This window comes from Taudactylus pleione, unplaced genomic scaffold (genome assembly GCF_031769625.1).
Source record: "Taudactylus pleione unplaced genomic scaffold, aTauple2 ptg000399l, whole genome shotgun sequence".
Taxonomy (NCBI): domain Eukaryota; kingdom Metazoa; phylum Chordata; class Amphibia; order Anura; family Myobatrachidae; genus Taudactylus; species Taudactylus pleione.
The window spans coordinates 2696089-2710665 of NW_028284801.1; the positions used below are offsets into that span (position 1 = coordinate 2696089).

At 44.5% G+C, this 14577-nt stretch overlaps 1 protein-coding gene across 1 annotated transcript in view; it reads left to right on the forward strand.

The window, feature by feature from the left end:
• Positions 1–432: 432 nt before the first annotated feature.
• ATCAY (ATCAY kinesin light chain interacting caytaxin) overlaps positions 433–14577 on the forward strand; it is a 108397-nt gene continuing 94252 nt past the window's right edge. The window contains exons 1-2 of the mRNA XM_088446460.1: positions 433–690; positions 6571–6714. Of these exons, the coding sequence (XP_088302586.1) occupies positions 6632–6714 (83 nt within the window). The 5' untranslated portion in view covers positions 433–690; positions 6571–6631. The remainder of the gene's footprint in view (positions 691–6570; positions 6715–14577) is intronic.

Consider the following 14577-nt stretch of genomic DNA (forward strand, 5'->3'; position numbering starts at 1 on the left):
TATAACATTATAAAATAGGCCATATCCAGAAGTAGTCTTTTCTAGTGTGTACTGTATGTGGTCTACCTCTACAGCCATTTAGTAATCTGGGAACTGCACATTGCACTGTATAATATTTCATCTGCTGTAATACATATCTGTGTTCTTTAAACAGCAGCTTGTTGTTGTTACAACTGTCCATTTTCAGCTCTTCTATCTGTGCCCAATATTAGGGTTAATCAATATACTGTCCTCTAAAAACATCTGATAGAAGCTGCCCAACGTGCCAGGATGCTGCCAGCTTCTATCCAATCCGGACTAACCTGGCTCCCTCTGTGAAAGGAGGGGTGATAGCTCTGATGATGAGTCTACCCCTCCCGCTTGTGCTTCTGTCTCCTCCATTGCACATCCATAATATCTGCCTGCATCAGCTGCTGAACCTGCCCCAGCTGTGTGATGACGCCGGATACAGAGCCCTGATCACACATTCCCTGTGTGTCTGCCATTGCGTCACTGATGCTTCCCGAAGATGAGGGAACTGAGCATCTTCAGGGCTCTCAGTGTACAGGAAAGCAGGATATTTCCAGGATCTCAATGAATGATTCTTAGTGATGTACCGCTGGCTGCAGAGGGCTGAGGTGGGAGACATTTCTGTATAGCCCTTGGTCATTTACTTTTGCAGTGCAGACTACTGAATCCTCCCTTGGGAAGGTAGGTATATGAATGTATGTAATAATGCGTGCTGTAAGATACATATAGACTAGTGGGTACTAGTATTTTTTTATTGTGTATTGCTGCTCATGCAACGTTTACATTGGTGCTTTTCTACAAGAACAAAGAATGAAATGTAGGGCCTAGTAAATGTTACATGTCATATTCCCCTATTAGCATTGTTAGCTTTGAAATGCATGTTAATGATAGATAGATAGATAGATAGATAGATAGATAGATAGATAGATAGATAGATAGATAGATAGATAGATAGATAGATAATATATGTTTGATACTTGCTAAACTCAACATGTGAACATTTTGGTACATGGTAATGCATATGTTAAATCCAGTTGTGCAGGATCTTTAAGGTAAGCCATATGTATATAAAATAGGCTGCATTCTTGCATATTATTATACATATATAGAATATACTAATGTATAAGAAAACATTAAGGCAACAAAAAAGCGCTTGCACCCCTTACATTGGAATATTATCAGTTTTGGAACATAAACTGGGGATTTTTTGTTTATTTTATTTTAGCATCAAAGGAACACAATGTGGAGGATTATAAAGCCTGTTTGTGCCCTTGGGGGTGCTGAAGGGAAAGCATAAATTAATTGTTCAAACTTATGTTAAAAAAAAAAAAAAAAGATGCTGAATTATACAATACATTTGAAATGGCTAAAACGAGTCCTTTAAAACGAGTGTATGCAGACATAGGGCTTATTTTTACGGACAAGGCACAGCACTGAAGGCATATTTATCACAAGGGCAAACACCCTGTTACCGGTTAGAACTTGTGTCTTCAGCAGGGCTAGGGATTCTTTTCTCCTCACCCCATATGCAGACGGTTAGCCCCAACGGCGGTTAGATTCATCTGCTTTCACCAGCGATAGCTTCCACGTGTCTTTGAATGGGGAACACTATTTAACAAGGACCACAGTAATACTTGTAACACTTTCTGTTATTACCATCTCAGGGTGGCGATAACTGAAGAAAATCATTCATAACATGTTTCATTTTGTCAATAAAACATATTTTTCGTGATCAAAGATTTGTTTATTTTTTTTAATTTTTGAAATCTATTATTTTGTTGAACTGAATGCTCAAGTCTGGCCTTTCAGTTCCCCTGCACACTAGCTGGCACCAATATCGTGGTAAAGTGATATTTTCTTGAAAAGTTGCAGTGATAAGTATTATAAATTGGGGCCTGCATACTCTATAGTGGTGTCATGCTCTTGCAGAAGTACACCCAGTTTTCCACCAACAGACATACATAATATATTCAGCTGGCACTCCTAAGGAAATGGGAAGATAACACATTTTAATGTCATTTAGGGGCTCACAACTGTTGGAGATCAATGGGAGGCGTTTTGTGCCTTCCATCTGCACGTCAGCAGACAAGTATATTACTAGACACACTTTGCATAAAGTAAGAAAAATCTACAGTCCCAATGATCAATTTAAGTCATTAAAAAGTATAAAACTAATTTTAGGAGAACATTTTAGGAAAAAATCTGAAATGTTTAATTTAATGAAAGTGATGATTTTAAAATGGTTGATGGTTGGACTTCATGCGACATAGAGATTTTTCTCTGGACACCTAGACGCACTTATAGTTTGTGGTTGCATATGTTGATAGCAGAATGTAGGGACCTAGGGGCTGATTCAGTACGGATTGCAACTGCGACTGCAATAGTGATTACGCATGCAGTCTCACTGCGATGATATGCTAATCTCTGTGATCGCTATGTCGTTGCAGCACAACGTAAGGACGCCACACTTTACCTTGCACACATCGGTAACATTACTGCAAAACCATCGGTAACACCGAGTACAATCACAGCCTCACGCACCGTTGCACAAGTTCTGATCTTACTCAGGAATTGCTAACCTCATCGCACGCAGTGAGTACACAAGCTGCGTAGGGCATCACAGTGGCTAATTTATGCACGCCCCTGCAACAGCCTTCAAACGGACATGCACGCCTGCATTTCTCTGACCACTCCCCCGTCACCACCCCCAAATGGTACGTCCTGTTAATCACTCTGTGATGGGTCTGCATAGTCACTGATTGCAGTGGAGTCTTCGCAAACGCGCACTGCGATGCATACGCATGCGCAGAACACAGCAATAGTTCGATTGCGTGCATAATCACAATACCAATCCTTGCTCAATCAGGCCCCTAATTCTGAGTCACCAGGTTCTGTGGGTACCTTTCCCTATTGTCATTTCATTCTACTTAATTTTGGGTGTGGTATATTATGTCGACATTCATTATGTTGACATTCATAATGTCAATATGAGAATGGCACCAAGGTCATAATGTTGACATGCACACAGTGTCGACCTTAACTAGGTCAACATTCATCATTTATGAAATGTCAATATGATTAGAGTGTCAACAAAATATTTCTGGTGGTGTAGCGGTGACTTGCCTGGTACGGTGACTCCAGCGATGTCTTCCGAGTCAGACGGTTAGCTGATGATTATTCCGGCGGTGAGCATGCCTATCCCCTAACCCTAGTGCCTAATTCTAAGTCTAACACTAACCTCCCCTCAAATACAATAATAAGGAAAAAAATAACACTAAGGGGCATATTCAATTAGCCGCGATAAGCCGTCTTCGTCGAAAAGTTTTCGCCGGTGACATAATTTTGTAAGGCGAAAACTTATCCCCGTATTCAATTCCAAAGACTTTACACCGGTGCGGAAAGTCAATGCATTGGAATAGGCGAAAAAGATTTGCCTATGAAAGCTGTCGCAAAAAAGTGCAGAGTTGTGGTTTTGGGGTGCAAACTTGCAGGAACCACCCTGCACCCTTGGGACAGCCCCCCAAAGGTAAACTGTGTCAAAAAAAATAATAAAAAACTTAACACCCCAAAAAAGTACTTTCAATTTGGGGGTGAAAAAGACCAAAGTTGGGGGGACAAACTTAAAAAATAGACTCCAGGGGGGTCCCCAAGTAGGCCCCAGGTGTTTTTAAGATTGCAGGTGCTTGCGGAGGTGGATTTTTTATGTTTTTTCAAACTTCACATTAGCAACTTCAAAATATGCTAGCACCCATTTTCATGTACCCCAAATTTGCTGGGACTAGTTATTTTGCTTAATGCCATTCTTCACCACTTATGCAAAGACGCTAATAACAAGCAATTGAGAGAACTAAAGTACCCAGAATAACTTTATTAGGGGTACTAGAACACTCCTTTAGTGATCCCCTATGTTAGTGCAGCTTTTCAAGGGGTACAGACTGTTTTCCCCATTTTTTAAAGGACTTTTCGCTAATTCTGAATTCGCCGGGTGCCATTTTCACCGCTTTCTAATTGTATATGGGCATAAGCGGCAACGCGTTCGATACTTTTCTGCATGGAAAACCAATGAAGATGGAGAAAAGTCTGGCATGCGAAAAGTACTCGACTTTTCACTGCTAATTGAATATGCCCCTAAGACTTAAAGCACAGTTTCTTTACCATAGATAATTACCACCCAAGATGAAAAACAAATGAATGAGGACTATTCACAATTGAAATCCTAGTTAAATTTGTCATAGAAACGATATTGCTGATGAGCCACCATTCACAGATGGGATAATCAATCCTTTGGAAATTGGGAAAGAATCCTCCTTGTTTTACTTACAGTAAGTGTTTAAACAACCATAGGGAATCAAAAGAGACACGTAGGATTGACAAAATAGTGCAATAATCCTTTAAAACCATTGATATTTAATAAAGTAATGCACTTACATACATATAAATCAACAAAGCATGTCACAAAATCTCCACACACAGCACACTGCAACATTATTGAAGTCCCAGATGTAGATAGGGGATGGTGTAGACTTGCTTCCGGATTGCCAGCTCTCCATAGTAGCAATGTTGTCCATTAAACCAGTCAATTGGAGATACTGCAGAACCCTGCTTAGCGCGTTTCAGACCCGGGTGGGACCTTCATCAGAAGCATGAAGTGGCTCTGCAGACCTTGCTATAAATAACTAAAGACACAAACTGATCAGCTGTCCGTGATAACCGCTAATCAGTGATAGGCAGGTTCTACGCATGCGCTAAGACACCAAACTACGGAAGCCGCTAGTCCTCTAATCACAACTCAAACAGCCACATGCCACTCTCTCAGCGGGTGGCTGTATTCAGCGCATGCGTTGGGTTGCCATGGAATCTCAAGTAGCTTGTCCTCCATATGCGTTCCACAAAGCAGGAAATAATGGATCCGGCACGCAAATCCACTGATAGTACTGGATGTCCCGTCCTCTTTGTAATATAGGAGTCCATATCCATTATATAGTGGACTCCTATATTACATAGAGGACGGGACATCTGGTACTATCAGTGGATTCTCGTGCCGGCTCAAAAATGGGAGATGCTGAGCAGACCAGCCAAATAAAGGGGTCTATTTACTAAGCCTTGGATGGAGATACAATCGACAGTGATAAAGTACCAACCAACCAGCTCCTAACTGTAATTTTTAAAACAGCCTGTAACATGACAGGAGCTAATTGGCTGGTACCTTATCTCCATTCGCTTTATCTCCATCAAAGGTAATGGATGGATATAAAGTGGATGGACTGGGGCAGTACTGGGTGGATGGATGGACTGGGGCGGTACACCTGTCAAACCGTAACGTAGGTGTCCTAAGGCGAGCTCAGGGAGGACAGAAACCTCCCATGGAGCAGTGGGCCACACACCTTGTGTGCAGCTTACATGTAGTATATTTCCTTTCATTTGTGGAATATGCACTGTATTCCAAGAAGACTTTCAGATAAATATAAACACAGTTTACTGCTTACAGCACAAACACTAACAAATTTATAAAAATAATCTGTAATACTATATACAATATGCTGGCTTGCATTATGGATCCATCTGAGTAATTTCTGTATATGAATATATGCAATATAGCAGACTCAAAAGAGGGACAGTGGGGGTATTATGTGAAGTGATGGGTTTCAGTGCAACTAGAAGGGGTTCAGCTCATGCATGGGCTCATTAAAATGGCCTATAGTCCTATATTGCAATTTATATATTGTGTACTTAATGTATCTACATCTTTATGTTGTATTTGAAGCAGAACTTTATTTTCTGTATGTGTTTCCCTAATAGGTATATGAATATACAGTATGTATATTATTAAACTTTAGCAACAGAGTAGGTATTTGTTCTCACAGAGTAGCTTTAGAAAGATAAAAGCGTGCTGAGTATTGCTTCTGGTAAGTTGACTGGATCAATAGAATATCCAGTTTTACTTTTACAAAACATTACTATTAATTTAAAACTTTAAAGTACTGAAGTACCAGGATTTGACCGGGTTTAAATTTTGAAGTTATTAAGTTAGGCATCCCAGACCAATTGCCACCCCTCTGAGAAGTTTTCATCCAAATCCATCCAGTGGAATGCCTAGAACAGGCTCCCAGGGTCAAAGTTCTGCCCAGCGTACACCAACGGGAGGGCCAACCGGGACCTCAACCCCCTAATATGTCTTCTGAGATCCAATGTAACCACTCTGTAAAGTTTTCTCCAAATCCATCCAGTGGAAGGCTCAGAGTAGGCTCCCCAGGTCAAAGTTCTGCCCAGCGTACACCATCTGCTCCAACTGGGACCCTAACCCCCCTTAAACCTACCCAGGATCCAACTGGACCACCTCGCATTGGTTTCATCCCAATTGGTGCAGGGGTGTCCAAATGCATAACTGGACAGTCAAACAAACAGACCAGTGAATTCTATATGTAAGATTGGGATCAATTGGTTACAAAACATGTTCTAGTACACATGCAAAGGACGCCAGGTAATTTTGGGCATTCAACATAATTTGAGGGCACTTGTAAACACAACTGCATATTTTCACCAGTTTTAACTGTTTTCTAGGGTACAGTATTTGAATTCTCTTGTCCAGCATCCTGCAGTACTCACTGATCTCTACAGACAGATGGGGACCACAGAGGCCACACTGCGTATGGAAAATGTTGATGTAGAAGTGAAAGAAGAATGGCAGGATGAGGACTTTCCTAGGTAAGCTCTTTTACAAATAATATATTATAAAAATCACTAATATTTAAAGGTGAATGGATTAGTTTCATAGATATGTCTTGTTTTTATTGTGCTAAGCTTTTAAGTGTTAATTACGTCTAATTTGTTTTGTATTCCTTTTCTGGTTTTGCACTGTTAAATACTGCTATTTATTGAGTCTTACCGGTATGTACTGGGGTGCGTGGGTTGTGATTCGGACTTGCATTCAGGCCTAGGCAAATCTCTTTTTATTCAGCATTTATTGCTTTAGTTCTATGTGATTATTGAACTGGGCTTGAACTGTACAAGTGTTAGGACTGTATAGCTTCAATTAATCCTACACCTTACCTATTTTTTGCATAGTCTAATTAATCATGCTTGTGCAGCTTGTCTCTCTTCATAGTCTGTCCAGCATCACTTATTGCTGTTTTGCTATGTTCTTATGACACATCATATTGCTGGGTAGCATTTTGCTTTGCGGTCATTTAGAAGTTAGCTCCCATCAGCTACATCTACTGTAGTTTGTGTTTTCTGATCTTTGGTTCAGTGTGGGAAGTTTCCATAGTTTGTGTTTAGCTGGTTGTTAGGGAGCAAGTTATGCCATAGTTGGGTTTTGGTAGATGGGGTGGGTGGAGGCAATTGTTGGTGTTTTATTTTTCTCTACTATGGTTAGGGAGGCATTTTGTTGTCATTTGGTGTCTGGCGCATTGTGGGCTTAGTGGTTCTTTCAGAAATCATTTTGATTTTCTTCAATTAGATTTGTTTACTACTTTATTCCTCTAGATCAGTGGTTCCCAAACTTGGTGCGTGTCACCTTGGTTGTGCACCAATGCACTTACAAGGGTGCCATGCAGGGGCTGGCTGGCAACTTTTGCCCTGGGCGGCAAATGTATGCAGACGGCCCTGGCAGAGGGGTAGCGTGTAGCCAGGGTGCACGAAGAATGTGAGTGCTACGGCACCCCCTCGCCCTCAAGTGTTCCAGGGAGGAGGCGGGTCCATATGGGATTAATGTAAAGTAAAAATAAAGATTAGGAATAGCCCCATCATGGTGCCCATATGCAGTGCCCCCCTGTGCCCCAGGAAAGGACCCCCTTATGCAGGCCTCCAGTAGTGCCCCCAGTAGTGATCCCCCTATGCAGTGCCCCTAGTAGTTGTCCCCTCCCCTTGTAGTGCCCCTAGTAGTAGTAGTCCCCCCTTGTAATAGTAGTCCCCCCCTTGTAGTGCCCCCAGTAGTCATCCCCCCAGTTGTAGTCCCCCCCTTGAAGTGCCCCCAGTTATAATCCCCAGTAGTGGTCTCCCCTTGTAGTGCCCTCCCCCCTGTAGTGCCCCCAGTAGTGATCTCCCCCTTGTAGTACCCCCAGTAGAGGTCTCCCTCTTGTAGTGCCCCCAGTAGTAGTCCCTCCCTCTTGTAGTGCCCCCAGTCCAGTAGTGGTTCCCACTTTGTAGTGCCACCAGTAGTCCCCCCCCTTGTAGTGCCCCCAGTAGTAGTAGACCCCCCTTGTATTGCCCCCATTAGCAGTAGTCCGGCCCTTGCAGTGGCTCCAGTAGTGGTTCCGGAGCCGGCGGCTGTGTGTTTGTCACTTGTGTAGCGCTGACCGAACTCCGTCACAGTGACACAGACTGCCCGCAGCCCGCATGACGCTGCGGCCCGGGGGGCACATGGCACCCTGCCCCCCAGCCCAGCCCGCCACTGGTGCCATGGGTTGGTGGTCCAGCGCCAAATCAAAATAATTATGGTCCATGTGATAAGAAAAACCTGAGCTGCCAATCATAAAATATGTGGACAAACAGAAGTGCAACCATATCCTCCACCACATAACTGATTCTAAGGATATCCGGTAAGCACAATTTACCTAATTTAATAATTTTTACAGATTTTCTCCATAAGAAACTTTTGACCTATGATGGCCATGAAAAAAAATGCTGATACTCTAGGGCAGCTGGTTCAAAAAAGTTTGGGAACCACTACTGTTTTATCTGTAGTGGGATACCACACTTCTTTAATCTATGTTTTAGTTTCTTGCTGACACTATGATCATCTCATGATCCTCACACTTTCTTGTGTTGGTACAGCGCATACATGAATTGCGCCTTCTTGCTTCTGCTTTGTGACCTGGGTGTCTGGTTTTCATCCCTACTGGTTATGTGAAGTGTACCATATACCTTATAACACTTTCAAACCAAAGCTGGGGCTTCGATACTGCTTTCTCCCGGATTATTGAACACAGGTTGAACCCGGGTCACATCTCCTCTACTCCTTTCACACTGCACTTTGGCCCTGGGTTATTCCTGGGTCGACCCCTTTCACATAGAACTCGTGTCAGCCTTGCAAAACAGTGTGTGTCATAAGAAATGTACTTTTTTGGACACACAAAGTTGAGGTAATCAAAACTACATGGTGACTGCTCCACATTCATAAATCTGTTAATTTTCAAAATGACTTGGGTCTCGCCTTTCACACCGAGTCAGTTCTGGGAATAACCATTGTAGCGACCGGGGTTGAGGCCCTGGCAATTTGGACTCGGGTAGACCCTTTCATACAGAGAAAAGACCGGCTTGCTCCAGCAATTTCCCGAAACCAAATCTCTGTGTGCAAGGGGTTTTACTGTGATGTTATTCTATGGTTTTTTAATTCTGTGGCTGCGATTTCAATTGTTTAGGCGCCCCCCCCCGCTGGGCATCTATACGAATAGATGCCAGACGGAGCAATTCAGTTGTTGCTCTGTCAGACAATTCTTCTCGCAGCCTTCTGAGGTGTGAGAAGAAATGTGTGCAAAGTCTATTGTTTTGGGTGCTGTAATGGTGGTTTGGGGGGGTCAAGTCCATGGAGATAGATACTAAACTATGTCCAAATAGCTGGTGGAAGAGTTAATTAGCTGTGGAATGAAAATAATTGCGGAGAAAAGTGTTGTTGTTGCGTAATAGAGCCCATAGAATGGAAATAATAAAAATAGGTTACTTATAAATATGCCAACTACTGAAAAGTACATTTAACTACTCAGACTATTAATCTTGTTTTCAACAGGTGTTATTTTAAGATTATTGTTGTTGTTTTTTTGCTTGTATGCAATTCACTATGATTCGTAATATTTAGGGATCAGAACAGGGAGTTCATGAGGGCTATATTCATTGAGACATTTTTAAGCAATTACATAAGCTAAGTACAAGACAAATTTGAGAATAAGAGTTGGTGGGGCTTAATAGATTAACATACCACAAGACAGGAATGAACAGAGACACAGGTCAGCAAAGGGCAAAAAGAAATTGCCAAGGATGTGGACAGTGTTATAAAAATAAATGGCACAAGAGCAGCACACTGGTCACTGCTAGGAAAGCACAGTCTCCTCCACATGTTCCCAAAATTCTGATATAGGGTCTAAAAATGTCAGGGCCATAGCGAGGGCGATGCAACCAGTGCCACTGCCCATGGTGCAAGTCTAAGATGACATCATGGTTGCATATATCTCCTGCTTGTGAGGTGCCTGGAGAGGTATCCTGCTACTTGGAGAGGAGTCAGATACCTTGCAACAGGCACCGGAGCCCAACTTCCTGCTCCCGGCCTCCACTTCTGAGACACCATGATGTCATGTGTGCTGAGGATGGTGGGAGGGCATAGTACTTCACTGCGTATGGTAAAATCAGATATATCGCAAATTCAAGTACCACTCTAGCCATCCACAAAAAGTATGTCTGTATATCAGCAGAACATTTCTGTTTGGACTAGGGGTGTGCACCGGACACTTTTCGTGTTTTGTGTTTTGGTTTTGGATCTGGATCTTTCTTCGTGTTTTGGATCTGGATTGGTTTTGCCAAAACCACCCTTCCGTGTTTTGGGTTCTGGGTTTTGTGTTTTGGATCTGGATTTTTTCTTAAAAAATAAAAAAAACCGCTAAAATCACATAAATGGGCCTTTTTTTGTTCCTACGCTATTAATAACCCCAATAACATTAATTTCCACTCATTTCCACTCTATTCTGAACACCTCACACCTCACAATATTGTTTTTAGGCCAAAAGGTTGTACCGAGGAAGCTGGATGACTATGCTAAGCGACACAAGGGGGCGGCACAAACACGTGGCCCATCTAGGAGTGGCACTGCAGTGGCAGACAGGAAGCCAATCAGCGTTATGGTGCCCATTTGCATGTAGCACGAACCCGGGAGATCCGTGCTACATGCATCTGTGTGATTGGCACAGAGCAATGACAGGTCCGTGAGACCCGTCTGTGCTGCTGTGGTGAAAAAAAAAAAAAAAACCTGTGTAAAAAAAGAAAAAAATGGCGTGCACCCCCCCAAAAAAGAGCAACCAGCCCCGGGCATTAGTAACCCAGTGCTGGGTGTGCTTAAATACAGGGGACAAACGACGTAGGGGTCCCCTGTACTTAAGCACAACCAGCACCGGGCTAGTCAGAACCAGCGCTGGTTGCCAAAATACGGGGGACAAACGACATAGGGGTCCCCTGTATTCTGCGCAACCAGCTCTGGGCTCTGATCCGGTCCTGGTTCTGGAAATATAGGGGACAAAAAATGAGTAGGGTTCCCCTGTATGTTCCAGAACCAGCACTGGACTTTTTCTAGCGGGGGGCTGATGCCACAGCCAGGGGAGCCCTTTCACCGGGCCCCCCAGCCGCAGCATCAACCCTGACCGCTAGTCAGCCCAGGCCGGGGATCCCTGGAGAGCTGGGGACCCCCCCAATAAAGGGGTCACCCTCTCCAGGGCACCCCAGGCCCAGGCTGATAGCCCGGGGCTATCCCCGCCACCCCTGGTGGTGGTGGGTGGCGGGTTGATTGTGTGGTGTGGTGTAAATAAAGAATATCAAACATTGTCTTTACAAGTAGAACTGCAAGTCCCAGCTAGCCTGCCCCGCATGCTGGTACTTGGAGAACCACAAGTACCAGCATGCAGGGCATTAAGGGCCCACTAGTACCTGTAGTTCACCTGTAAAAAAAATGTTTAAAAAAACACAGGACACACACACCGTGACAGTATAAGTTTATTAAACATACATACACACACACACACACACACATGTACACATACTCACCTATGTAACCTGTAGCATCGGTCCACTTGTCCGGTAAAGTATCCCTAGGGGACCTGTGAAAAAAAACATACTCACCATCTCCTATGCGAGGTTCTGTCCTCTTCGTTCCAAAGTAGGCATCCCCGGACTTGGCAAAAAAAAAAACGAAAACGCGATCCACGAACTTAGTACCGTTCTATAGAACGGTACTTCCCGAATGAGAGCTTAGCGGCGGGGTATCACCATGGAAACCCCGCTGCTAAGCGTTCATTGGCTGAGAGAGGTCATCTCCCGTCTCTCAGCCAATGAACGGCTCCCTCCATTGTAGTCAATGGTGGGAACCGCAGGGTAAACTTTAATAACCTTGCGGCTCCCAGCATTGACTACAATGGAGGGAGCCGTTCATTGGCTGAGAGAGACGGGAGATGGCCTCTCTCAGCCAATGAACGCTTAGCAGCGGGGTTTCCATGGTGATACCCCGCCGCTAAGCTCTCATTCGGGAAGTACCGTTCTATAGAACGGTACTAAGTTCGTGGATCGCGTTTTCGTTTTTTTTTTTTTGCCAAGTCCGGGGATGCCTACTTTGGAACGAAGAGGACAGAACCTCGCATAGGAGATGGTGAGTATGTTTTTTTTCACAGGTCCCCTATGGATACTTTACCGGACAAGTGGACCGATGCTACAGGGTTACATAGGTGAGTATGTGTACATGTGTGTGTGTGTGTGTGTGTATGTATGTTTAATAAACTTATACTGTCACGGTGTGTGTGTCCTGTGTTTTTTTTAAACATTTTTTTACAGGTGAACTACAGGTACTAGTGGGCCCTTAATGCCCTGCATGCTGGTACTTGTGGTTCTCCAAGTACCAGCATGCGGGGCAGGCTTGCTGGGACTTGCAGTTCTACTTGTAAAGACAATGTTTGATATTCTTTATTTACACCACACCACACAATCAACCCGCCACCCACCGCCACCAGGGGTGGCGGGGATAGCCCCGGGCTATCAGCATGGGCCTGGGGAGCCCTGGAGAGGGTGACCCCTTTATTGGGGGGGTCCCCAGCTCTCCAGGGATCCCCGGCCTGGGCTGACTAGCGGTCAGGGCTGATGCTGCGGCTGGGGGGCCCGGTGAAAGGGCTCCCCTGGCTGTGGCATCAGCCCCCCGCTAGAAAAAGTCCAGTGCTGGTTCTGGAACATACAGGGGAACCCTACTCATTTTTTTCCCCTGTATTTCCAGAACCAGGACCGGATCAGAGCCCAGAGCTGGTTGCGCAGAATACAGGGGACCCCTACGTCGTTTGTCCCCCGTATTTTGGCAACCAGCTCTGGTTCTGACTAGCCCAGTGCCGGTTGTGTTTAAGTACAGGGGACCCCTATGTCGTTTGTCCCCTGTATTTAAGCACACCCAGCACTGGGTCACTAATGCCCGGGGCTGGTTGCTCTTTTTTTGGGGGGGGGCACGCCATTTTTTTCTCTTTTTACACAGGTTTTTTTTTTTTTTTTACCACAGCAGCACAGACGGGTCTCACGGACCCGTTAGTGCTCTGTGTCAATGACACAGATGCAAGTAGCACGGATCTCCTGGTCCGTGCGTGCATCTGTGTCATTGAAATACACAGCAGCACAGACGGGTCTCACTGACCCATCTGTGCTCTGTGTCACTGTCAATCACACAGATGCATGTAGCACGGATCTCACGAGTCCGTGCTACATGCAAATGAGCACCATAATGCTGATTGGCTGAGAGCCGTGACAGACGGCTCTGTCAGCCAATCAGCACTTTGCCCATTAAAGGCAAAGGCATTTTTTTTAAAATGGCCGCTCGAGGCAAAACCTCGAGATCCGACAGCAGATCTCGAGGTTTTGCCTCGGGAGAGGGGTCCGGGGCAGACAGGGAGATCCGAGCTTGGGCTCGGATCGCCCCGGATCCCCGAAGTTCGGGTGGGTTCGGTTCTCAGGGAACCGAACCCGCTCATCCCTATTTTGGACAAACTGCCACTATACTAATACAAGTGTGACATCTAGCAGAACTTAATATAGTTCAGCAGAAGTGCAGAAACTATATCATAATTCCTACTTAGATGTGAATGAGGAAATATTCTCTGTAAAGTGCTGCATACTATGATAGCTCTCTATAAATAAATGATCATAAATAAAAATATTACAGCATGCCTACAGTATATTGGGCTTCATTTAGAGTTAGGAGTAAATCCATCTACACGTGTAAATTTGCAAATGGACAAACCATGTTGTGATGTAAAAAGTGCAAATGACACTGATTTAGCACATTCTCCCAACTGTACAGTATCTACAGTATGTAGGAAACAGCATCCAGATTTGAGGACTTTGGGCCCGAGTCAGACCCGGACGCAACGCAGCACTCGATCGCAGCTGTCAGGGGCAGGGTATGCAAATTCCGCGATCGCATGGCAAGGCTTAAGGACACCCTCTGAATCTTAGAGAGCGACGGCAGAGTGAACGCATGCCAGTCTAAAGACTCCCCCTTTTCCTTCGCAGCACACGTCTTCACCAGGAAGTGTATGCTTTATTAGTAACATCGAGAGTCATCGGAGCTGCTCGTAGCCCGTGAGGTAGACCCCTACCCTGCCACAAGCACTGCGATCACTGCAGGTTGAAATATAAGCAGGTGACGTGTACAATGACACTTCCATGCTAATTATGTCTGCCCATAAAACGCCGTTAGAAAGCACATGCATGCCTACATTCACACATCCACTCCCCCGTTTACAAAAACCTGCCCCTGTCACCACCCACAAACAGCACTATCTGTCACTCAAGCTAGAGAGTGAAATAAGGCTGGGTACGATCGCTTCCCGATAGCTATGA